We start from the raw sequence: 27,170 nt of genomic DNA on the forward strand, positions 1-27,170 counted from the left end.
AAAAGCGTTGGCTATGACTAAAAACTACTAAACAATAACAACAATATTTGTGAGATATTTTTTTCATCTATGGCAACCATTAAAACCAAGTATCAGAATAAACTGAATTTAGAAGCTAATCTTTGAATTGCTATATCACAATGTACTCAACCAAGATTTTCAAATTAATGAAACATGTTCAATCACATTGCTTTTTAAGTGAGAATAAAAAGGTTTGGGGTACTATTAAATAAAATTGATCTATTTATATCGTTGTAAAATCAATGAATATAACTTACCTATATTGGGAGGACATGCTTAAGCATTTTTTATTGATGGGGTACATGATCAAAAAGTTAAAATTCTACATCACAGTGGCATTTTGTTAGTGCCTTTTGTTGGAAAGAAATTGAGGCCAATTTCTGAGGCTTCTAAGGATATGAAATTCTGACAGAGCACTCCTCACATATTATCACTAAATGGAGTGTAGTGTCCTTTGAGGAAGAATTGTGGTTTTTTATTTTTTATTTTTCCTAGAGAAATAAACCTTTGGATGAAAGTCCTCTCAACAGTTGGGGGAGTTGACCTTGGGTAGTCATGTAGAAAATTTATGATTTTTTTTAAAGGGAAATGTTAAAAAGACAAGAGGCTGAAAGAGGTTTTTCTTTGCAGATTTTGAGCCTTCAATAGATCTTTAGCATCAGCTAAAGGGGTCTATTAAGTTTTACAAAAATCCTTTCCTTGGTTGTGGTTGCTTTTCTCATCATTTGTTAGCAAAACAGGCCCAGAGAGGGTAAATTGATTTGCCTAAATTCACATTGTTTGGTCTATTGACTTTCTGCTAACCCAGACTTTCACTTTAGGACATTGATCCATATGGAATTTACCATAGCAGATAGTAGGAATCAGTGATATAGTCTGCTCTTCTCTTCATGGAAATTTCTTTTTCTTTTCTTGTCCCTTTGTTTTTCCATATAAATTTGGATATCACTTTATCTAATTTTATAAAGGGGTTTTTGGTATTTTAATTGCTCCTTAAGCCTGGACTACAAAGCTGTCTCATAAAGTCACAGATTTGGAACTAGCAGGGACCTTTTTGTTGTTCAGTTGTGACCCCATGGACCATAGCATGCCAACACTGTCCACAAGGTTTCCTTGGTAAAGGTACTAGAGTGGTTTACAATTTTATTCTCCAGTGGATTAAGGCAAACAGAGGTTAAATGACCTGCCCAGGATCACATAGCTAATAAGTATCTGAAGCTAAATTTGAACTCAGGTCTTCCCTGACTCCAGGTCCAGTGGTCTAACTACTGAGTCAGCCAGCTGCCTCCTAGAAGGGACCTTAGATGCCATTTAGTCCAACCTCTCATTTTACAGAGGGAAGTGGAAGTCAAAGTCACACAAGTAGCAAAGGCAGGTTTCAAATAGTGGCATCATTGGATCAAAAGTATGGAACGTTTAGTCAGTTTTAATATATAATTCCAAATTCACATCTTAGTTAGACAATTTTGTAGATTCACCAACTATATTAGTGTGCCTGTCTTTGTATAATTCCTCCAACAGAAAAAAAAGGCCAAGGCTTCCACTGCATGTGGGGCCATCTCCAGTCATTCTGATCTGTATCTTGCTACTGGACCCAGGTGCCTTGGGAGGAAAAAGTGAGGCTGATGACTTTAAACAGTCCTGCCTCACTTTAATCCAATTCACTTGCATGTCAGCATCACCTCCCAGATGTCATGGTTCTTTTTGAGAATGAAGGCCAAACGACAGCAACAACAGCTCATCCAATGATGACAATAAAACCAAAAATTCATTTTAAAAAATCTTGGACCATTTACACAGTTCTAGTTGAAAGAAACCATAGAATTGTTCTTAATTTAATTAAATCTTTTACTATATGTTTAGTAGTACATTTTCATGTGGTCATTTATGGTTTCAAAATCTCTTGAAAACTGTTTGTTGTTCATATTCTTGGGTTATTTATCTTGTGGAGCAGAGGTGTCAAACGTACCACCTGAAGTCATGTGCAGATGGAGACACTCACTAATTGTGATCCAGATTAAAATGTAATTGAGAAATACTTAACAAAATAAATAAAATACAATAAAATATAGAAAATGGTAATATGTGGTTTTCTAAATGGCCAACAGGAATCTTTATGTGTAGTTTTGTGTTACGTGAGTTTATGTCACTGTATCAGAAAATGACTCCTGGCATTCAATATTTGTGTAAATCCTTTGCATACTTTTTATATTAGATTGTTATCTGTGATATGTGGAACACATATTTTCCACATTGCCATCTCCCTCATAATTCTACCTTTGTTGAATTAATTCATGAAAAATCCTTTTAATTTATGTAGGCAAAATTACATCTTCTTTATTCTCTTCTATGCTTTGTTTCATTAAGAATTCTTGCTCTAGCAATAACTGTGAAAAGTACTTAATCTCATCATCTATTTAAAAAAATTGTGTGATTGTAAAAAATAAAGTTTATTTGTTATAAGATGACGGTTTAAGATGTTGGTCTAAATCCATTTTTTCTCCAAATTGCTTTCCAGTTTTCTCAGGAGTTTTAGTTCTAGTAATTTTCATTCTCTTGTTTATCAAACATTATTACTATTTACAATTGTTCCTGTTTTTTGCTAACTTGGTATGTTTCACTGAACTACTGTTCTGTTTTTTGAACCAGTTTTGATGGCTATTTATAACACGCTTTGAAATCTGGAAATGTTAATCTCTATTCACCTGCAGTTTTTCTCATGATTTTCCTTGAGATTCTAGAATTTTTGTTCTTTCAAATGAATTTAATTGTTATTTTATCTAGTTCTATAAAATATTCTCTTGGTAATTTAATTGGTTTAGCATTAAATGTACAAATTAATTTAGGTAGTATTGCCTTTTGAATTATAATGAAATAATGCAGACATGAACAATGATTCTTTCCATGTCATGCATGTTTTATTGTTATGGTTGTAGTTATGTTTATTTAAATCCTGTGTGCGTCTTGATGACTAACTTTCAGATATTTCATGTATTATGCAGTTACTTTGAGTAGATTTTCTCTTATTATGGTTGCTTCCTGGATTCTATTAGAACTGTATAGAAATGCTAAAGATTTTCATAGATTTATTTTGTATCCTGCCACCTCACTATAGCAATTTATCATTTCAATTAGTTTCTTTCCTGATTTTCTGTAATTTTCTAAGCACACCATTAAATAGGAATAGCTTTGTCTCCTCCTTGACATTGTTTATACCTTTAATTTTGTTCCTTTATTTTATTATTCTAGCTAACATTTCTAAAAATTCAAATAGAAGTGGGGAGAGAAGACATGTTTACTTGACACTGCTTAACTTGGGAAAATTTCTAAGGTTTTCCTATGGCACATAATGCTAGCTCTTGGTTTTAAATATGTTTTTGATCATATTAAAGAAGGACTCTTTAATACCTGTGCTGTTTAGGACTCTAAACATGTTAAATTTTTCTCAAGTTTTTTTTTCTGTATTTATTGAAATAGTTATGTGATTTTTGTCATCTTTGTTGTTTACATCACTAATTTTGATAATTATTTTCCTAACGTGGAACCATTCTTGCATCCCTGGTATGACTACAGCTTGGACACAGTGAATTATCTTTTGGACATATTCCTTTATTCTTGGATATATTCCTCTAGTCCTTTTGAAATATTTGATTAAAAAGTTTTGTATTAATATTCATTAAATACCTACTATGTGCCAGGCATTATTTTAAGTGGTAGGGATTAAAAAACAAAGGTGAATCAGTCTTTATTCTCAGGGAATTCCTATTTTACTGAGTGAAATAAATATGGAAATATACATATAAACAGAAGGCAATTTTTGAGGGGGAAGTTGCTAGTAGTTGGAGGTGGGGTGGGGTAAGAAGTGCTTCATGCAGAAGGTGGCACTTGAGCTGATTCTTGAATGAAACTAAGAATTCTAAGAGAAGGAGGCAAGGAGGAGGGTATGCATTCCAGAAATGAGGAACAGTCAATGAATGCAGGGCATAGAAGAGGAAAAATGAAGTGTCATATATGAAGAAGACTAGTATAGCTGGATTGTAGAGTGTACAAAGGAGAGGAATGTGTAATGAGTTCGTAAAGGGGCCAGTTTGTGAAGAGCATTGAATGTTCATTAGAGACAGTCTGCATTATTGTTTTGTTTATTTTGTCGGGAAGGACATTGTGCTAGTCTACTTCTTTAATTGCTTTGCTAAAACCTATATTTACAACATGCTGCTGGTCAGGCAATCTAGCATACTTGTCAAAAAAGGAAATGAAATTAATTTGGAATCACCTATGCTCGATGAATTTGTTTTCCTTTTAGAATGTTCAAGATCAGGGGTGGGGAACTTATGTTCTTGAGGCCACATGTGGCCCTCTAGGTACTCAAGTGTGACCCTTTGACTGAATCCAAACTCTTTGTTCTGTGAAGCTTGGATTTAGTCAAAGGGCCACACTTAAGGACCTAAGAGGGCCCTGAGGTCACAGGTTCCCCACCCCTGTTCTAGACATTAGAGGGCAGTTATGTGGTACAATAAATGCCTGGTTCTGGAGCCAGGAAAACCTGAGTTTAAATTTAACCTCAGACATTTACTAGCTGCATGACCCTGGGCAAATCATTGAACTTTTACTGCCTCATTTTTCACCTCTATAAAGTGAGGATAATAATAGATCTGAGGGTTGTTAAGGATATTAATTAAGTACTTTGCAAATCTTCAAAGTGCTCTATTTATGTTATCTATTTATTAATATATAATGATGGTGTTCAAAACCCTCCCCTGAATATTACATTCTATAATTCTGCTAGGACTTGAGGTCAAATTCATTGGCCTATAGTTTGTCAAGTTTAATATCTTCCTGGATTTGAAAAGCAGGATGCTTGCTCTTCTCCAGCAGTGTAGAATCCCATTCTAAGTGGGATTAATTTAAATCTAAATATATATATATAAATATAAATAAATCTAAAGATTAATGACAGTGACTCAAATCTTATTTCTTCCTTTGAGCCCTTCCTGACCTTCCCTGGAGGGCAGGGATTTCTCCCTGCTTAAATTTCTCCCAGAACTTTGCTTGGCTCTCTTCTTTATACTTTTGCATACTCTTCAATTATGATTATATATTTGCATATTTTTCTATTATTATCAGTTTTCAAACTTCTTGAGAACAGTTACTGTAGCAAATCCCTCTTGTACCCCCCTGTTAAATGGCAGCTAGGTGGCACAGTGGACAAAATGCTAGGCCAGGAATTAGGAAAACCTAAATTAAAATTTGGCCTCTGACACTAGCTGTGTGACCCTGGGCAAGTCACTTAAACCTGTTTGCCTCAGTCTCCTCATCTGTAAAATGAACCAGAAAAGGAAATGGCAAACCACTTCAGCATCTTTGGCAAGAAAATCCCCAAAAAGGTCAGGAAGAGTAGAACACAAATGAAATGACTTAGCAACAACACACTTGGAGGCCTCCGGATCCCCACCCCTGTAGCTGTTAGAAGCCACAGGGAGAATTTGGTTGGTAACAGATGAAGAATCTTCACATTCTCTGAGTTCAGGGAATATTTCTATACGTTAGTGAAAATGCCACTGGATGAGGCATCATGAACACTGAGATCTATTCTTTGTTTTGCCACTAACTCATTGGCAAAACACGACCTCTCTGGGTCCCAGCTTCTTAAAATGTAAAATGAAAGGTTTGGTCTAAATGATGAACCAATTAACTAACAAGCATTTATTAAGAACCTATCATGTACTTGACATTAGGCTAGGACCTCAGCTTACAATGATCTTTAATGTTTTACTTCCAGCTGTAAAATTCTGTTTCAGCATTTGGTTAAATGAGTATCTTTCACTTTCTGTCAACTTGATGGAAGGAATAAGTTAGGCACTGTGCAGGATCTGACTGCAGTGTCATTACTTGATTTATCATTTACTGTTTTAAAAAATGATAAATTCTTCCCTATACTTATAATTTTAATTATCTTTTAGTTTAAAACAAAAACATTAATTAAAAAACTATAAAAGTGAAGCCCATACTAATTATCTGAGAATGCATGTTCTAACAAATACTGTAATGTAATTTGCATATAGATGAAGCCAAAAAAACCCCAGTGGGAATACTGTTTATTCTAAAACTGGATTCCTGCATCAACAATCAGAGTTTCTTTGTAATTGTTGTCAAAGCTTTGGATGTTCATCTCTGTGGGTAATTTAAAAGCTATTGAAAACATGCTGTATCAAGAATGGTACCTCAAGATCTATCAATTAGCAATTAGCAATTCTCTCTCCCTCTCTCCTTGTCTCCCTCTCTATGTCTTCTTGTGCCATTTGGTAATTTATCGGAGCAAACCTAACTAAAATACTACTTGCTAATTATAATCCAAATCTTCTATAGTGCCCATGATCTTCATCATTCCTTTATTACTAGTTCATACTACTCTGAATTATTCTTTACTTTTTTATTCTTATGTTTTCTTTTTCCCAGTAGAAAATTCGAACAATGCCAAAATAGAGAATAAATATTCCCCTCAATCAGAGTATGGAGAGGGAGAAACAAGATATCCAACTTTCTCAGTATCTTTCTGATATTTGTTACAGTTCTAATGTCAAGGCTTGGACTGACTGCCTTGTGAAGGGGACCAAATCACTAAAGATCCTGCAAAGGGCATTTTTTCCCAATGTGGGAAAAGAAGAATCTAATATGGGTTTGGAATTAGATGGTAGGGTTTTCTACTGTAACAGCAGTTCAAAAAATTCTGTCTCAAGAAGGATGCAAGGGGAAAGACCTGGATAGAAAGAGTGGCAGCAGAGGCAGATGAAAGCCTCTTTCTAGGGTGGCTGATTCTAAGCTTTACTGTGACTGTGGCCTTTTCCTTTACCTGGACCAAAGCTTGGCTTATGAAAAGTGACTGAGAGGGGAAACTCCTGGAACAACAGTAAATTTGTCCTACTCCATGTTTCTCCATTGTGTTCTTGCTTTATGAAACAGGCAACGTATTTCATTACTAAGTGTTTCTTTGCCACTTAAAATTTTTCTTACTGACTATGTTTTTAAACAGTGGTGTACCAGATAAAGGTGAGATAATCTTAATTGCATCCTGAATTTGTTTTTTTTTCCTAGGGAGGAGGGGCTCTTAACTTGGGGTTTAAAGACCCCCAAAGAGGCCCACGGAAAGATTTCATTTGATCTGTGAACTTGAATGGGAAAAATACATTTTTATTTCCTTGTAATTGATTTTCTTTGAAATCGTGTATATTTTCTTTTAGTTATTTAAAAACATTTTATAGAAAAGGGGTTCAAAACCTTTACCAGATGGCCAAAGGGGTCCATGTCACAAAGAAGGTCAAGAATCTTTGTCTGTAGAGAGTATGATGGGGTATATGGAACCCATGGAAAAATGATTACACCAAATTCATCTCTCTGGAAGACAACCCCTCTCTCTAAACTCTGTGTGTGGGAAATCAATACCTTCCCTGGAGGCTCAGAAAATTTGATCAGTTTTATTTATAATCTGTATTTTAACCTTTAGAAAAACTTTTCTCTCAAAATGATCAAATAAAAGGGGAAATGACTCATTTGTACAAAAATATTTATGTTTTTGCTGAGTTGTTTAGTCATGTTGAACTCTTCATGACTCTATGAAGAATAAAAAAATTTATGGCAGCAATTTTCATGGTGGCAAAGGATTGGAAATCAAGGAGATGGCCCATCAGTTGGAGAATGGCTGAACAAGTTGTGGTATATGATTGTGATGGAATACTATTGTGTTGTAAGAAATGATGAGCAGATTGTTTTTAGAAAAACTTGGGAAGTCTTACATGAATTGATGCAAAGTGAAGTGAGCAGAACCAGAACACTGTACATATTAATACTAACAGTATTGTAGGGATGGTCAACTGTGAAAGACTTATCCACTCTGATGAAGACAATGATACAAGAGAATTCCAAAGGACCCATGACGAAAAATGCTATCCACCTCCAGAGAGAGAATTGATGAACTCTGAGTGCAGATTAAAGCATACTTCTTTTTTTTTAATTTAAATGCTTTATTAACTGCTGATTTACATCATTTGTTTCCACCAGATTTTGAGTTACAAATTTTCTCCCCGTTTTTCCCCCACCCATCCCCCCAAAACAGCAGTCCCACAGGATATCCCCACCTCCAATCTGCTCTCTCCCATATTTTCTCCCATACCCGTTTCAACTTTTCCAATGGATCTCTATGCCTCAGTGCCTGTATATCTTTTTTCTTAATTACATGTAAGATGGTATTAATAATAGTACACACACACACACACACACACACACACACACACACATATATATTTGAATATTTGATTTTAAAACTTTCAATTCCAGATTCATTCCCTTCCCCCCCTGCCACCCATCCCCACTGGGGGGACAAGCAGTTCAGTATAGATTGTACATGTGTGGCTAATGCAAAACAATAACATAGTAGATGTATTGTAAAAGACTGACTATATTTCCCTCCCTCCTATCCCACCTCACACTTGTTCTATTCTCTACTTTGATCCTGTCCCTTTTCAAAAGTGGGTGCTTCCAACTTCCCTCCCCCCAAGCCTGCCCTCCCTTCCATCATCCCCCCTCTCATCCCCTTCCCCCCCTATTCTCCTGGAGGGTGAGATACCCTATTTAGTGTGTATTTCCCTCCCTTCTCAAGCCAGATTCAATAGGAATAAGGTTGACCTATTCCCTTTTGCCTTCCTATTCTTCCCCTCCATTGTAACCATTTTCCCTTGCCTCTTCTGTATGAGATAATTTGCCCCACTCTGTCTCTCCCCATCTCCTCTCATTATATTCCTCTCACCTCTTAATTTCACCTTTTAAATATCATCCCTTCCTGTTAAATTGGTCCCGTGCCCTCTATCTATGTATACCTGTAAACGTATATACACACATTCACATATGTATTCATATGCCCGCATACCCTCATATAAAGACATATATATATATATATATATATTTCTAATCCCTTCAACTACTGAGAAAAGTTTCATAGGTTACAATTATTGTTTTTCCATGTAGGAATGTTAATAGTTCAACTTTGGCCAGGTGGCTCAGCGAGCAAGAGCACCGGCTCCAGTGTCGGGATGACAGACAGTCAGCGCCACACCCAGAAACAACAACTGGCCATGCAACCCCGAACAAGCCACTCAACTCTGATTGTTTAAAAAAAAAATAGTTCAACTTTGATAAGTTCCTTATGATTTCTTTTCTCTGTTTACCTTCTCATGCTTCTTTTGCTTCTTGTATCTGAATGTCAAATTTTCTATTCAACTCTGTTTTTTTCAGCAAGAATGCTTGAAAGTCCTGTATTCCACTGAATGACCATATTTTCCCCTGAAACATGATACTCAGTTTTGCTGGGTAGGTGACTCTTGGTTTTAATCCCAGCTCCCTTGACCTCCGAAATATCACATTCCAGGCCCTTCGATCCCTCAGTGTAGAAGCTGCCAGATCCTGGGTTATCCTGATTGTGTTTCCACAATATTCAAATTGTTTCTTCCTGGCTCCTTGTAATATTCTCTCCTTCATCTGGGAATTCTGGAACCTGGCTATAATATTCCTAGGAGTTTTCTTTTTGGGATCTTTTTCAGGAGGTGATCGGTGGATTCTTTCAACCTCTATTTTGCCCTCTGGTTCTAAAACATCAGGGCAGTTTTCTTTGAGAACTTCCTGGAGGATGCTTTCCAGGCTCTTACTTTGGTCATGGCTCTCAGGCAGTCCAATAATTTTTAAATTATCTCTCCTGGATCTATTTTCCAGGTCAGTGGTTTTTCCCATGAGATATTTCACATTGCCTTCTATTCTTTCATTTGTTTGGATCTGTTTAACAGCATCTTGATTTCTCATAAAGTCATTAGCTTCCATTTGCTCCAATCTAATTCTGAAGCAATGATTCTCCTCAGTGAGCTTTTGAGATTCTTTTTTCCATCTGGCAAATTCGACTTTTTAAGGCATTCTTCTCCTCATTGCGTTTTTGAGCCTCCTTTGCCATTTGAGTCAGTCTGTTTTTTAAGGTATTGTTTTCTTCAGTCAGGCTGTTGACTCTCATTTCATAATTTTCTTGCATTGTTCTCATTTCTCTTCCCAATTTTTCCTCCACTTCTCTTATCTGCTTCTTAAGGTCCTCTATGGCCTGTAACCAGCTTGTATTTTCCTTTGATGCTTTTGGTGCAGGAGTTCTGACTTCACTGTTTTCCTCCTGTTCCATGCCTTGCTCCTTCTTGTCCCCAAAATAGGAGTGTAATGTTGGAATCTTCTGTCTGCTTTGTTTCCTTTGCCTGCTCATTTTGCCACTCAATGATTTGACTTTTGGGCTTTTTGCCACAGTAGGACTCTGCCACCAGACAGGGGAGTTTTCGTCCCAAACGCTGGGGTTTTCTCAGCTGCTGGAGGTATTAGATGGGTGCCCTCTCTGAGGTCTCCACATGCTCTGGCAAGCTGGACACACACCCCAGGACCTCCACCCTAGACTGCAATCCAGATCCAAGCAGGTTAAAGCAAGAGCGATGACCTCTCAGACTGGTGCTTGGTCCCCCTACACTCTGCAGGCCAGGAGCTGAAACCACCATGTGTCACTGGCAGGCTGTGCTGGCGTCTCAGCGGTTTCTCGCTCGGGGGCAAAAGTCATGCACTCCCACTTACTGGGTCCCAAAGTCCAGACTGCACTGGCCTCTCACCTTGTCCTTCGCATCTATGTATTGATAAATCTGGAAACGACCACAGCTGCTGCTGATCTGGAGTCCCTCTGGCTGGCGGCTGGTCAGGCCCGCCCTGGGGCTAAAGCCTCAGCCTGGTGCTGGGCTTGGCTCCCAGAGCGCTGCGCTGGCCCATTCCTGCCGGCCTGCTGGGCTGTCCTCAGCAGGAGGTTAGCTTCTCTGTGTCATTTTGTGGGTTCTGCAGCTCCAAAGTTTGTTTAGAGTCCCCTTTTTACATGGATTGGGGAGGGTGGAAGCTGGAGCTACGGGAAGGTCGTGCTTCTACTCCGCCATCTTGGCTCCACCCCCGACAGTCCCTCTAAAGCATACTTCTTTAACTTTTTTAAACTTTTCTCTATGTTTTCTTTTGTAACATGGGCTAATATGGAGTTAAGTTTTGCACGAGCTCACATGTATAATTGATATCAAATTGCTTGGTTTCTTGGTGGTACTGGAGGGAGGAAGAGAATTTGGAACTCAAAATTTTAAAACTAAATGTGAAAATGTTTTTAACATGTAATCGGGAAATATTTAATGAAATAAATAAAATATATTGGGGAAATAGTTATTTTAGAAAAAAGTCATATGCAACTTGAACTATTACTCTAAAATCAAAATGCTTATAAGTGATCATTATCTCCAGGTAGACTCTATCACTTTTTATCAGGTCCTTGAATTTTTTTCTGCCTCCTGAGGTAAAGGAAAGGAAGGGGGAATAGAATCTCTAGATAAAGTCACAGTACTGTCTGGCGCAGTACTTACTAAATGCTTGGTGATGGTCCTAATCATTCTGAGTCTGACCTCTCATATCTCAGAAACAACAGCGTGGGCCTATTCTACAGAGCTATTCCACATATATACATAGTAGGTGCTTAATAAATGTTTGTTGAATTTTACAAGCTTCTTGGAGCAGCCATATTACTATGCATATTACACTTGTATTATAAAATGTTAATACAAGGAAGGACCTTAGAGATTATTTAGCTTCCACACCTTTAATTTACAGAGGAAGAAACAAGTTTGGTGGGAAACCAGTGACATATGAAGGTCACACATCCATGAAGGGTAGGGTATGCAATAGAATCCAGGTCTCTTAACTTTTTGCCTGAAAATATTTCTGCTGCCATCTTGCTATCACATATTACCTTGTATTATAATTCTTTGAGTACTTTTTATGGCAAATGTCAAGAAAATGTCCACTTTATTGATGTATTCCCCTATAGCACTGAAGTTTCTATATTCCGTAACACTAACACTTTTTATAAATTTTGCACTATCTATATCCCCAGCACTTTGAACATATTAAACATTTAATACATTTTTCATTCATTCATTTATTCTTTCATTGACAATGTTATGCTCAAAACGAGTTTGATGAATGAATAAAAAATCAATAAATGATGAAATTGTGTGCTTACATATTGAGGTTTTAAAGACACTAAAATTTGTACACACATGCATGCTAGTGAGGGCATGTATTGTCTATGGTCTTTCTGGTGAATAGTTCAGAGAAGTTCTCATCTTGTATACTACTGATTGAGATTGTAATTTGTTTAATGCCTCCTTGAGTAGTAATTAATGTGCAGTTGGGAACTTCAGAAGAGAACCTCATATGATGGCTAAATGTTTCTAATTATCCCCTATTGCTCAACTGTTTGATCATTCATGAGGGCTGCTAGTTAACTACCTATTATCATATTTTAGTCTTTCTCCCTCCACTTGAAAATTATAGTCATTGATTGACACTCAGATTATTGGACATTCAGATTACTGGACACTCACGTTATTGGACACTAGATTTAGGAGACATTAGCCTTCACCAAGAGGTTTCCCTTTTCAGTTCATATTACCATAAAAATGAGAAAAAGTAAAATCTCATTAGGCATTTCATTGCCTTGAGATGATAGTATGAAGATAGAGTATGAATGCCTGACTGCATTCACAGACACAGTTATCACACCCAAAGTTTTGAATCATTAAATAATCTTTCTTTTTTGTTTGTGACAGACCCCTAAAACCAGGAGCCTCTAAGCCTCTGTGATACTCTGTTGATTATTTCCTAATTATTCAGTATATAGTTTTTTTGAATGTAGTAATATGCTATGTTGTCTCTCCTATTAAAATGCAAGCAAGCTCCTTGAGGGCAGAAACTATCTTTTTTTTTTTTTGGTATCCATAGTGATTAGAATAGTGCCTGGCTCATATAGGTGCTTAATAAATGTTTATTAATTGACTGACTGGCAGTGCTTTCAGTGCCCTTCAATGTCCTAATAACTGTGTAGGTCTCCTCTTTCTTCTTCACATCTCTACTTTGCTGGGTTTTTTCTTTTCTGGGAGCTTGTAGATCCTATGCTTATACTCTCCATTTCTTAAGGTTTGGGTCTCTCTCATTAACCTCTCCCTGCTTATGATATCAGAAATAGAAAATCAAACAGATTTACCTGAATGAGAAAATCTCATTCCCCTTTATAAAACCTATGTCCTTTGTCTTTGAGTGTCTCTCCTGTGAAGATGATTGAGACCCAGGGATCCTATACTAAAGAGCAGAAGTAATTGAAAGCTCAGTGAAGCTGGGGATGTCAAGTCTGAGGGGGACTTCTGTGAAGGGCCATCATGGATCCCTCACTCTTTCTCCTTCTATGTTCCAAAGACCAGACCACCAGAGGTCCTTGAACCTACACCAGTTGTATTTTTCCCTATGACTCAATTGGGTACAGAGAGGTGGTGAGAAACCTGCAGCTGAAGCATTCTAAACAACTATAAGATAAGATCACTCAGAACTGAACATTTAAAAAATATCAGTAGCTTAGTGGGAAGAGCACTATGTAATTCCTGCTACCAAGGAGAAATGCTGGTAAATCACTTATGCTCTGGAATTTTGAGTTACAGTGGGCTAAAGCTGATCTGAAAAAAAAATAGAATGGAAGAATGAAAGAGAAGGAAGGAAAGAAAAAAGAAATGAAGGAAGAAAAAGAAAGGAAAGAGAAGAATACTCATTCAAATCCTGGTTCTGACTTAGAATTGGTGGCTTAACTATTTTCTAGTCATAACCTTTCTGAATTTTAATTTCCTTGCCACTAAAAAGGGAATGGATAACTAGGTGGCCCGTGGATAGAATACCAGGCCTAGAATCAGGAAGACTTGAGTTCAAATTCAGCCACAGACACCTAATCATTGTGTGATTCTGGGCAAGTCACTTAATCTTGTTTGCTTCAGTTTCCTCATCTGTAAAATGAGCTGGAGAAGGAAATGGTAAACCACTCCAAGATCTTTGCCAAAAATCTCCAAATGGAGTCACAAAGAGTTGGACATGACTTTAATAACTCAACAACAAGGAATAATACTATTTGTTCTATCCAGATCATGAAACTGTTATGGGAAATGTTTTGTAATCATTAAAAATGCTGTTAAACATATGCTATTGCTATTACATCAGCGAGGCAGTGTGATAGAGTGGGTAGAAGGCCAACTTTGGAGTCAGAGAGGCGTGGGCTCAAATCCTGCCCCTGACATATCCTAGTTTTGTAACCAGGTACTTAACCTCTAGATGCTGCAAGAAAATTCCCAAGTGTGTAAGTTAGAGATGAGTTACTGGTGATCACTGTCCTCACCATATAGGCTCCCCTTCCTAATTTGTTATCTGTCAGTATCATTTATTCATGTTAGGTTCATTGATTCCTCTCTCCTTCACTTCTAGAATCTGATGTCATCAAACTGTTGATTCTTCTATGAAATATCTTTAATCTATTATTTCCTTTCTGTTTCCATTTATATACATGCATACATACTACTAATAAAAACAACAGTTAGCATTATATAGAACTTTAAGGTTTACAAAGTGCCTTCTCTATTTTATCTTCGCAACAACCCTACAAGGTGGGTGCTAGAATTATTCCCATTTTACAGATGAGGAATCTGAGGCTGAGAGGGGTTAAGTGATTTTGCCCAGAGTCACATAGCTAGTTAGTATCTGAGGCAAAATTTGAACTCTATTCTCTACTTCAAGTCTAACATTCTGTTCACTGGGTCCCCAGTTGCCACATAGACAAACATATATATATATATATATATATACATATATATATACACATAATGTAAATATGTATATAGACATATAGCTGTATGTAAATAAAAGGGCAAGTTTCTCTCAGTAGAATATAGTCAAGTAGGAAATATATTTAATATATTCTAATAGGCATTTTCTGTATGCTGTGTAGTTTCTCTCTACATTTCTTAGCTTTCCTCAACAGATTATGAGAGGGACCTTTCCAATAGCAGAGTTTAGCAAGTTTAACATAGGATGATTCTCCCTTTTAACTGAACTGATACTTGGTACTTTTCTCTGCTTCACTGTAAATAAATTATGTGGAATTCCAAACTTGGTCCTTATTTCCTTGTTTAGAAAATAAAGCCACCAAGTTAATGGTGCTCAGCAAAAAAAAGCAAATGTTAACATATTTCTGTGTGTGTACACATACATACACCCGGGCAAGAAGCTAGTTCAGGCACAAGGTTAACATCTAAATATTTTGCTTTGCTTTACAAATCTACTCCAATGTACTCCACATTTAAGAAGTCTCTACTTACAGGTTTTCGGACATCAGGGAGGGTCATCCATAATGGAAACACGATGGGAAGAACAATCAGGAAGGTGATCTGTTTGCGGGTATTGGTCGGCCAGGACAAGCTGAGTGGCTGGTCATCTTCATCTTCACCTGTATCTGAAGCCTATGTTGGAAAAAGACACATGAAGAGCGTTGGGGATGCCAAATAAGGAAAATAAAGCTTGAGTGGGTAAGCTCAGATCCTATTTAAAAAACTCATGGGAATGCTTCAGTTTTCATTTATTACTTATTTCTAAGTGTTCACCTTTTGTCACATTCAACCCAAGCCACAGGGAGACAAGTAATTTTGTCAATATTGAAACTCATTAATGTTCTAGTCTCTCTTTTATTTTACTTTAATTTCTTAATTCCCCCCCCTTTTTTTTTCTTTATTCCCCTGGCCTCCTCATGGCTACCATTAGACACAAATACTTATGTAAAACCATTCTATACCTATTTCTATTTATCAGTTCTTTTTCTGGATGTAGTATTTTCCTTCATAGTTAATTTGGGCATTTGTAATAGTCAAAATGACTTAGTCACTCAAAGCTGTTCTTAACAAAGTATTGCTGTTACTGTATATAACATTCTCTTGCTCTGCTCATTTCACTCTTCACTATTTTGTGTAAGTCTATCCGTATTTTTTTTTTAACATCATCAAGCTCATAATTTCTTATAGCACAGTAGTAGTCCAGTCTCTCTTTTCTTAACAGAGTAGCCCAGACCCCTAACTTTTTCAGCCTCAAGAGAAATAAATGAGAGCTCCTGGTCTTTTGTTCCCATTGCAGTCCCTGTGACAGCCTAGTGGCTAGGTCCTAGCCCAAAGCTCCCTACCTTGACCACCACTTCTTGATGTATGTTGTATCCCCCAGTAGAATATAAGCTCCTGTAGGATAGGGATAGTTTCACTTTTGTATTTTTATCTTCAGTGGAAAGCATGGAACCTGATACATAGTAGGTATTTAACAAAGGCTTACTGGTTGATTAATTGAATCAAAGACCAGTGTAACAGTTCACAGAAACTTTCTGAAAAACTTGCTACTTTTGCAAGTTAACACTTCAGACTCAACATGTCTTAAATCTGTGGAATTGTAGAATGTTAGAATTGAAATGGACCTTTAGGAACTTGCTAGCTTGCTCTAGCAAATGCTAGAGCTCTAGCTTGCTCTAGCAAAGGACCCTAAAAGATGACCTTTTCTACCTGTTCTTGCTTAACATATCAAAGAAATATTTTAATAATTCAAAAGATCTGGGATTTCAAAGGATACAGGTAGGCTAAATTTGGCATTATATGAAATTTGGTATAGCATAAAGTTATTCTTCCACCATACAACTATTCTTATAGAAAACATTCACAAGGCTCTATAGTCTCAGATTTTATTACTGGGAAGTCAGCCCTCTGATGTCTAGTCTTTGTTAACTTAGCTAGGTTGGCATTTGGACACTTGTCTGTAAAAGGACCCCACACTGAAAACTTTTCCAACTTTGTAGGACCTGATAGATCATGTAGGAGTGACATTGGTTTCTCAAGGGTTATGCCAGCAGAAAACCTAAGGAAGGAGCAAAAATTTAAACTTTATTTTATGGGATGAATTGCCCTGCTTTTGATGAAATAACAGTGATGAGATATCTAATTTTTAAATATTAAATTGTCAATCAACCAACAAGAGAAAGGGAATAAGCATTTCTGTAGTACCTATGATGTGTCAGGCATTGTGCTAAGCTAATATTTATGAATATTTTCTTATTTGATCCTCACAACAACCCTTTGAAGTATGTGCGGTTCTTTCCTCCATTGTACAATTGAGGAAACTGAGGCAAATAGAGATTACATGACTTGCCTGGGGTATGCTGCTAATAAGGTATCTGAGGCTGAATTTGGACTCAGGCTTTCCTGACTCCAGGTCCAAGGCTCTATCCACCATGCCACCTAGCCACCTCACAAACAATTTATTAAACATTTACCTTTACCAGGTAGTGCTAGGCACTGGGGATAAAATTACAAAAGTGGAACGGCCCTTACCCTTAGTGAGCTTATAGTCTGCCACAGATCATTTGAGTTAGAAACAAGGTTATGGACGTTGACATCTTATAAATGTTAATACTGCTTTGTTTCAACAGAGGAACGTGGACTGTATTTAGGGAAGTAATGGGCTAGTAGAATCCTTTGAGACAGTGTGGAAAGTGGACCTGGCTTTGAAACCCAGTTTTGACACTTACAAATTCTGTGATCCAGGGGAAAGTTACTTAATCCTCAGTTTTCTCCTCTATAAAATGGGGATAATAATATCTACCTCATAGAGTCGATGTGAATGAAGATCAAAGGATAACACATATAAAGGGCTATGCAAACCTAAATGCGCTTAATGGACTATATAAATGTTAGTTCTTATTATTACTTGCAACTGATCCTGATAGCAAGCCTTAAAGCTTTATGTAAATGTAAGTTATTTTATTGTCAAGACTGCTCACATCCTATAATGTCAGAGTTGGAAGAAACATTGGAGATCACAAAACCTCATTTTACACAGGAGAAAAGTGAGTCCCAGAAAGGTTGTTTCCTTCAAAACTCAACCTAAGTACAGCCTTCTACACATATCTTCTGTGTAGCTGTGCCCTCTCACTCAAAACTGCCTTGTACTTATGGTGTGTATACTTATATAAATGATTAAGAAGTCTCTCCTGATAGAATTTGAGCTCCCAGGGAAGGAATGGTTTCTTTTTTGTTTTTGTATTACTAGAGCCTAGCAGTAAAAGGAGCTTAATGAATGCTTGTCTTGCCCAAGGTCACACAGTTAACAAATAGGAAAGCTGGTTTTCAGAACCCAGGTCTCTTGACTTAAAATTAAATGGTGTCTCCACTATGCAACTGTCTAAGCTCAGTTTTTACAAGTCTAGGAAGCTGATAAAAATGAGAAAGCATAAATTACTGATAGTGACAACTCAGAAAATGAGATGCATTTGACAAAAGATCCACAGGGCAAAAGTTCTATTCCATGAGATTTTTGCTTATCTTTAAAAAAATTTTAACTCCTTTGTTAAAAATGAATACTTTTGGTATTGGTTTGAAAAAACAGAGGACACAAAGTCTAGAAAACATAACAATTCTTTTGCTTCTAATAAGATGCTAGTGGCTTCTTCTGTTCTCAAGTTTTGGCCTCTTAAAAATTGGCAAAAGCTAAAGGATGTTCACTTCCTTAAAGTTCAGCAGCTGGTAGTTCCATTTGTAACAAATATTAATGACATTTAAAAGTAACCTTCAATTAGTGTATTTGTAATTACTGTCTGAATACATTTAAGTTTTCAATTTAATAAACAAGCATAAGAATTATATCAGTGAACCAAATCATACAAAATAAACTTTTGGGTTCATATAACAAAGTATCTGAATTAATTTAGATTTACTGAAGTCTTTTGTTTTTAAAATTGAAGTTATTTCCATATATATTACCCTTAGGGATTCTTCCCTTATAGCAAGGAAAAAAAACAATTAAGAAAAAGTGACACACTTCTTATTCGATAGTTTATGAGACATTTCATACCTATATCCCCCATCTCCCCAGTGAAACTTGGAGGCAAGATGAGCTATGACAATTGCAAAAATTTCACCTTAATTTTAATATCTTTCCATATATTGTTGTCTTATATGTTGTTTTATTGGTTCTGTTTACTTCAATCTATTATCTTCCCATACTTCTCTGAATTAACAGTTTCTTATATAGTAGTGTATTACATTCATACATCACAATTTGTTTAGTCATTTCCCAATCAATGATAACCCACTTTCTTTCAGCCACTTTGCTAATACAAAAAAATGCTGCTATGAATATTTTAAAATATTTGAGAACTTTCTGTCTTTGACTTTTGTGGGGTTCATCAGTGGGATTTATGGGTCAGAGTTAGAAATTGTCTAGTCATTTCTCCCCTATAATTCCAAATACCATGGTAACTTTAGATTTATAAAGGATGCAAAGGGAAAAAAAAGCAAATACTGCCTAGATTTAAATCCCATCCTACTCCTTCCACACATTTCTGTTTTTTTTTCCCCTTCAATTGAATGGAAAAATACTTCCTATCTCCCTTGCATTCCATCATGGCTTCAAAAATTCTGGAAATTTTATATTGTGTGTGTAGTAAAATTCCTACAAATTTCTAATACAAGATGTCTGAATTGAGTTTTATTGAACTGAACTTGTGAGGAAATATTCTTTATGTGTTACAAAGTTCTCATGTTCAGTTTTTCAAAGACTCTTGATCATTTTCAAATGAAATTCCTACAAATTTATTGTGCTATGTTTTGCCGCTCTGATAATAGGGATGAGGGGAAAAACAACAGCAACACACTAGTCTTATGTTTCCTTGAAAAATCAACTCTCCAAACAGATTTACATTAAGACATGTTTAGGTAAAGACAATTACAAAGCACATGGCTAGGGTATTCATTATTCACCCCTAATTTATTCTTCTAGATGAAAGCTAAATCAGAGTCATATTTATTTCAGCTGTTCACACAGAATAAAGAAATTAACTGAATAGAGCATAGATTTAGAACAAGAAGAAATCTTAAAGGTCACCTGGTCCAAATCCCTCATTTTGTAGATGAGGAAAATTAGGCCTAGAAAAGTCAAATTCAGTCAAGGTCAATCAGGCAGTCAGTGGCAGAACTGAAATTTGAACTTAACTATTTAGATACCTCCTATAAAATTGTACCATTTCCCCGCCATCTAGTTCAATGTGCAAATCAGATCATAACAATAGAAACTGTTTCTATAAATTACTATTCACTTGAGATCTTTCAGCTTAACCTTGTACTTAAAAATCAGAATAATCTATGGAGTTTTTTTTGTCATAAGGAATGAACATTAAATAATAAATGCTTTCTTCACGCAAAAACCATGAGGTGGATAAAAATCATATAAAGAAAGAAACTTCCAATAAAATGTGGGGAAAATCCATTTTTCTCCCTGAGAACTTCTGTAGTTTTCTCCCCAAGTCAACAAACTCAATGTCATACCCGTGTTTCCCCGATAATAAGACACTGTCATTAATTTTTTTGGACAGAAAAACACCAGAGGGCTTATTTTCAGGGGAGGGCTTATTTTAATGAACATTGACAACAATTTTAATAAACAGGTAAATGTGAACCAAAAAAATGTACCGTAATGTAGCGTGTAGCGCAGGGGATCACCTTCACTACAGTAGCAATCTCAATAGGGCTTATTTTCGGGGGAGGGCTTATTTTAGAGGAATCTTACACAGTAAGGGGAGGACTTATTTTCGGGATAGGTCTTTTATCGGGGAAACACGGTAGATTCTCATGACATCAAGGGCCCAAGCAGATATGGGAGGATTTTCTCTCGGCTAGTAACCCCACCTAGGAAACCTAGGGAAATGTAAACCTAGTACTCACTAATAATCTGAGTGAAACAATCTACTTGCAAACCCACAGTTCGAAATATGACAGAAGAAAGTTTTGTTAAAAGGAGAAGAAAACCAACACCTCTAAAAGTCACATCATTGGGCCCAAAGATATATGTGTAACAGGGCACGTATAATGCTGTCCTGCCTGCTTACAGCTGACTATAGGTACCTTAATTTATAGTCACATCAACAGAGGACTAATAGGAAGGCCTTTTCAGGGCTGCTCATTTACCTTTGGTGTCTACCTTTCACCCAACTCTCACTTGTGGCTCCAAAAAGCTGTAGCATTTACAGTGGCCACACTTTGGTAAAACTGCCTTGGTAGATGGGCTAAACCAGGGTCAGGGGAATTGACAAGCCATTGTTGAGTTAAACATGTGAAGATTTCCCTGGAAAAATGAGAACAATTTGTTCTAACAGCCCTAAGGGCAGAGGAAGCAGATGCCATGCAGTGTTTAGAGCTTGGTCAGACACTGAAGATGTCATGTTCAATCCACTACATCCTGGACCATGGCCAGTCATCTCGACTTTTGTCTTGCCACTGGACTTTGATGATTCTGGAAGGGAGAGTGAAGCTGATGACTTTATGCAGCTCAGCCTCACTTAAATCCAATTCACACGCAGTCAGAACTTCATCCTTGATGTCATTGGTCCTCTTCAAAGACGATGGATGAACAATATTATGTGCCAGGTACTGTGCTTAATGTTGGGGATATAGTGAAAGGCAAAAAATCCCCAGCATTTAGCACAGTTCCTGGCACATACTAAGTGCATGTAAAACTTGGCATGGAAGGACTCAGGTGCTTTGGAGATAAAATGATCCTCTTATTGGTCGCTGGACAGGAGGCACCTCAGTGGATCTTTAAAAGGTGATGGGCTGGATCTCATTTGTGTCTTTTCCTCCTGGCTGCAGGCAACGGATTGGGGTTAGGACTATTTCAAACCCTTTTATTAGAAGATAGTTTCCTGGGGCAGCTAGATGGTGCAATGAATAGAGCACCTGCCCTGGAGTTAGGAGAACCTGGGTTCAAATCCAGCCTCAGACACTTAACACTTACTAACTGTGTGACCTTGGGCAAATCACTTAATCCAATTGCCCTGCCTTCCCCCTCCAAAAAGACTAGGAAAACAAGAAGATAGTTCCCAGACCATATGGTAACTAGGGTGGGGGGCTCAGCTAGCTGGATTTTCCTTCCCTTTCCTGTTTTGGGTTTCTTTGCCTGATCATAGGTTACTGAACAACAATTCAGAAACTGACATATCCCGACTTGGAAAGTGACATTGTGAGTTTGGGAGCACCCTTGTCAACTTTTATTTTGTTTTTCTGAGAAAGTGACCAGTTTAATCCCTGGCCTGGTTTTCCAAAGGACATGGATATGGAGGGAATTGCCTAGACAGTACAAAGCCAAAGTGAAATATAAAATGTCTATTCAGCAGTCTCACAAATGTCTTCCTTTTCTGATGTTTTAAGTTTCAACCTCCTTGCAGGATTTAAGTTATTGATTGCTTAAGTCTAGTCAATGCAAACTTGTGAGTCTGGGTTTAGCATTTCTTTTGTGTATTGGAAATAAATATCTGTTCCCTGCCTAGTTTACATTGTACATTGAGTATTTTCTACTTCCCAGCTTGGGAAGGTCTTAGACATCACATAAAAATGGATTTTAAGTAATTTCCTCCAGCAGCACTAGGGGTTGGGGGAATTGAAAAAGGCAGAGAAGGGGGGGGGGGGAGTGAAAAGACGAGAGAGAGAGAGAGAGAGAGAGAGAGAGAGAGAGAGCAGAAAGAGCCTAACCCTTCCTTTCGGTGGTCGTGCTCTTCCAGGACTGTACCCAGTCACTACATGCATAGGTCCAGAGCAGAAAGGACCCCTAGTGCAGAGGGGAGAGGATGTAGTTTTAAGAGTTAAATACACAATGTATTTTCAAGTCACTTACAAAAAAGTAGGGAGGAGGGAAAAGATCCTAGAACCAGCTCTACTTAGCTTTTGTTTAGGTTTTTTCCTGTGCTTTTACACATGATTACAGCTTTAGATTTGAGAGAGACATTAGGGATCATTTCATCTAAACCCCTACAGATGAGAAAGTTGAAACCCATTGAGGTGCAGGGACTCCCCTGAGATTTACTTGGCTACTTAGTGCTAGCTGACATTGAGATCAAGACAATGTGACCTAGGGGTGTGAGAACTTTGTACTTTGTACCCCATAACGATTGAATTATGGATGATGGGAAGCTAGTCTCCAATCAAGATGAAAGAAGACTTTATATGGGTACTTTATATTGATTGATTCAAACTGTGACTTACTGAATGATATCTTTTGTTTAGGAATATGTGGCCACTTTAGTAATAAGTTGTTATGTTATATTGCTATGAATATTGTGCTTTGGTTTCTGTGAATGTTTTGCTTTAGTTTACTGCTGAATAGACAAAGAGTTCCCTATACTATGTGATCAAAACCTTAAAGTTATTCATAGCATCAGTCCTTTGGGGAGCTGCTTGTGCTTTACTTTACATTTGTTTACATTTACATTTATTTGTGTTTACATTCATTTATAGGAGAGATAGGATTTAAACCTAGGACTCCTCTAATTGGGTAGGTAGGTGGTCCAGTGGATAGAGTACCAGGCCTAGAGTCAGGAAAAATCATCTTCTTGAGTTTAACTCTGACCTCAGACACTTATTAGCTGTGTGATCCTGGGCAAGTCACTTAACCCTATTTTCTTCAGTTTCCTCATCTGTAAAATGAGCTGGAGAAGGAAATGGCAAACTACTCCAATATCTCTGCCAACAAGATCTCAAATAGGGTCACCAAGAGTCAGAAACAACTAAACAACAACCTCTGATTCCAAATGTAGAGCTCTTTTCATTATATCATGGTTACCTTTATCTTGATAAATCTAATCAATTCAATAGTATCCCCATAATGCCAAAAGAATGGAAGATGCTGCGTAGCTCATTGGGTAGACCTGCTTGTCACATTCATTGGAGAAGATCAGAGAGACTCATGCATACACAGACAGGTACAGATGGATGGGTCGGGGGCTGTATTGTTGGAGGGAATACCCATGGTACAGTAAAAGCTCCCTGACTTTAGAATCAGAGGATATGGATTCAATTTCCACCTGTCATTTACTACCTGTATAACTTTGGTGCAGTCACAACCTCTTTGGGCTTCACTTTCTTCGGGGGTTGGATGAGAAAGTTTCTTATGTCCTTTCTAGTTCTAAATTTACTAGCCTAGGAGACACTGAAATATATACAAAAGAGTATATTTAGTTCAATGAAGACTGACAAAGTAAGTACTATATATATTTCAATTTTCTCTAGAATTTTCCATTGAGAAATGTTATCTTCCCCCCATAGTTTTGACATTTCTTAAAATATTATATACCCCCACACCCTTTATGGAACTCGAATAGCTTCTTATCCCTTTGGGTATTAAGAGGGAGGATACCTTAAGATCTGGTTGTCTTATTTTTGAAATGATGTGTAAGGTGGATACACATATCCATATGTATATTTTTCCTGCCTTGTGCCCACGAATGCAAGAATAACATCCTCAGCAGAGGCAAATAGAACACTGAGTATTTTCTAAATAGACCTCTCAGTGTAAAGCTACTGAAAATCAAAGTATGGAATTAAAAGAGTTGGTCATTAAATAATATGACCCCATATCAGTAGACTGAGACTTAAATTGGAATATAGTTTTACAGATTTATAGGCACTTACATCTAGAAGCATACATGAACTGTATCCAATTTTGAGTATCATAATTTAAGAGACACAGATCAAGAGGATAAAAATGACAGTGGGAAATCAAACCTATGTGGTAAATCAAAGAAACTGAACTGATTTAACATGGTAGAGAGGAGTTTGAGAAATGAAGATGAGCTATCTTAAAAGATTGTTTTTAGTGGTGGATGGTGAAATTTTGGGCCCCTTAACCAAAACAAATTAGAATGATACTCTTTACTTTTTGTCATTGTAAAGATCTCTCTCTCTCTCTCTCTCTCTCTCTCTCTCTCTCTCTCTCTCTCTTTCTCTCTCTCTCTCTGCGTAATGTGTGTATGTGTGTGTGTGTGTGAAATCACATTCTTTTGTGTCTTAACTTCTCAAATCAAGTATTTCAGCAGAACCCTAATTAACTATCTGGGACAAATTCATTTGGGGGGATAAGGTATGATGGTGAAGAAGAGAGTGAGAGTGGGGTGGGAGGGGCAGGTGCAGTGGCAATAACACAGACAAGAGCCTGTTGGAGTATAGTGTCCCAGAGGAGAATCTCATCATGGATAACCTTGAAAAAGGATTGGAGTAACTGGTCCCCCATGGAGCCCTAGCCTTCTCATCTGTGGAGGCTGTGCCTTACAACTCTTGGGGATTGTGAGCAGTTGTCATGGAGATGAAACAGCTCTTCTTCTAGCAAGTTAATTGTACTGCTTCCTCCCCATATTACCTGTTAATAATTATGATTTTGTTCCATATTAGTTTTGTCTAGAGTGATAGGGTATGGAAGAATATGACTTCTGTTCCAGGGCTTAAAGAGAAAATGGGCTTAAACATTTGTGGTAGGAGGGTGTACGTGTGGATATGGGTTTGAGGTAGTTAAGATTTAAAGAAGAATATCTACATTTTCCCAATTGTAAGACCCAGGAATGAAAAATGAAATGTCTGTAGAAATAATTTTCTTTGAAAATGTCTAATGGTACAGACCTCGGCTGTTAGAAACAGTGTGGTGCTCTTTCTGGAAGTAGCAAGATAGCTTGGGCAATATCCAAAATGCCTTAAGATTTTGATAGATAATACAGCAGAAAGATATAGAGGACAAATGTTACCTTGGCAAACTTTGTTGGAACTTTGGATTTTGGGTCGCAAGTTAGACAAGATGAAATAGTTCTTTTCTAGAAACCTCTCTGATCTAAAAACCTCCACCCTCAAGAAAATAAAAATAAAAAGGAAATAAGGACTAAATATAGAGTATCTAAAGCTGAATCCACACTATAAGAAAGAAATATTTCACAGGGTAAAATATTTAGAGCTCCCAATATCCCCACACTCAACCATGCCCTTGAGCCAGACAATAGTACAAATAGCCTTGGGTTTGTGCCTGTGCTTCAGGGTCTAGCCATGGAGGTATCTGTTAGGCCCAATTGTACTTCATAAGAGGCCAAAGACACTGGTTCTGCCAAGCTACAGAAAGGAAAAGAAGTTCCCTTCTGGTGGGGTAGGGGGCAGAGGACAGAAGAAAATAGTACAGAATCAGTTCAAGGGAAGCCCTAGGGGTTCTGTGTCCAAGGGAAAGGGGTACTGACTGCCACTGGTATGTATTGGTCCCTTCTCATGGAGTTTACTCTGGCCATCCATATCCCTAACACAAGGAGACTGAAGATAAGAGGATTTCAGGGTTTATGTATCAGTAGAAGGGAGACGAAAAGAGACTTAGGAGTGAATGAAGAGACAAGCTACTATAAATACAAAAAAAAGCTTAAAAATTAAAAAGTCCAAGTGACAAAGGACACATGTACACACACATATGTGCATATATAAAAAACATACACATATGCTTAAATCCCAAGTAGCTATATTAATAGAGAGACTCATAAAAATAGAAAAAGAATGAGTAAAAACTAAAATAAAGATCATAACACAATGAACATGTACTATAAAGGGAAATGAATCAAAAAAATCATAGTGAAAAAGAGAATTCTATGGACTCCACAGAATGACTAGAAAAAAATAGTAAACTTAAGAATGATTCAAAAGAAATAAAAAATTTTTAAAGCAGATATTAGGATAGAAATTAAGTTGTAATTCAGTACTTTAATGTAGAACTAAAGAAGAAAAAAAACTAGGCAGAAATATATGAAGGACCATCTCTCCAGAGAAGTAGAGGCTCTGAAAGAGCCAGATTTGGAACTCAACAACACAGAAGTGATAGAAAATTTGACAGAAGAGATTCAGAAGATAATAAATATCAAAGATACATGAATCCTATATAAGCCAAAGTGATTGTTCTTGAATATAGGTGTAGCATTAACTTAAGGAACATAGATTTCCTTGAAGAACATAGTAAACCAAAAAGCTTGAATACCATACTCCGGGAAATAATACCTAAAAACTGCCTAGAGATTTTGAATACAAATAACATGTTATTGACTGATCAACTTCATACATTGCCACTGGAGAAAAACTCCATACTTCAAAATTAGAGGCATGGAGTGATTAAATGTCACAATTTTAATACTAAACAATAAAATTTTCAAGCAACCAAGAGAAAGGATTTCAGTTATGAAGTAGCATCAGTTTGGATAACTCTGGATTACTCTGTAGCCACGATAAACTGTAGAAAAGAATGAATTAAGATGTTCTCCAAAACAAAGATGCTCAAGTTGCAACCTCACAAAACATATACTGCAAAACTGAGGTCAATTGTCC

The 27,170-nt window shown here is 37.0% G+C and overlaps 1 protein-coding gene across 3 annotated transcripts in view; it reads right to left on the minus strand.

The window, feature by feature from the left end:
* The window catches only part of SLC24A2 (solute carrier family 24 member 2), a 330,161-nt gene that overhangs the window by 37,540 nt on the left and 265,451 nt on the right, over positions 1-27,170 (minus strand). For all 3 annotated transcript variants that reach the window (XM_069088075.1, XM_069088076.1, XM_069088074.1), the window contains one exon: positions 15,303-15,443. In XM_069088075.1, the coding sequence (XP_068944176.1) occupies positions 15,303-15,443 (141 nt within the window). The remainder of the gene's footprint in view (positions 1-15,302; positions 15,444-27,170) is intronic.

Source organism: Petaurus breviceps, unplaced genomic scaffold, assembly GCF_028583685.1.
Source record: "Petaurus breviceps papuanus isolate PSGF00001 unplaced genomic scaffold, PetGlider_PUasm1.0 184, whole genome shotgun sequence".
NCBI classification, from domain to species: Eukaryota; Metazoa; Chordata; class Mammalia; order Diprotodontia; family Petauridae; genus Petaurus; species Petaurus breviceps.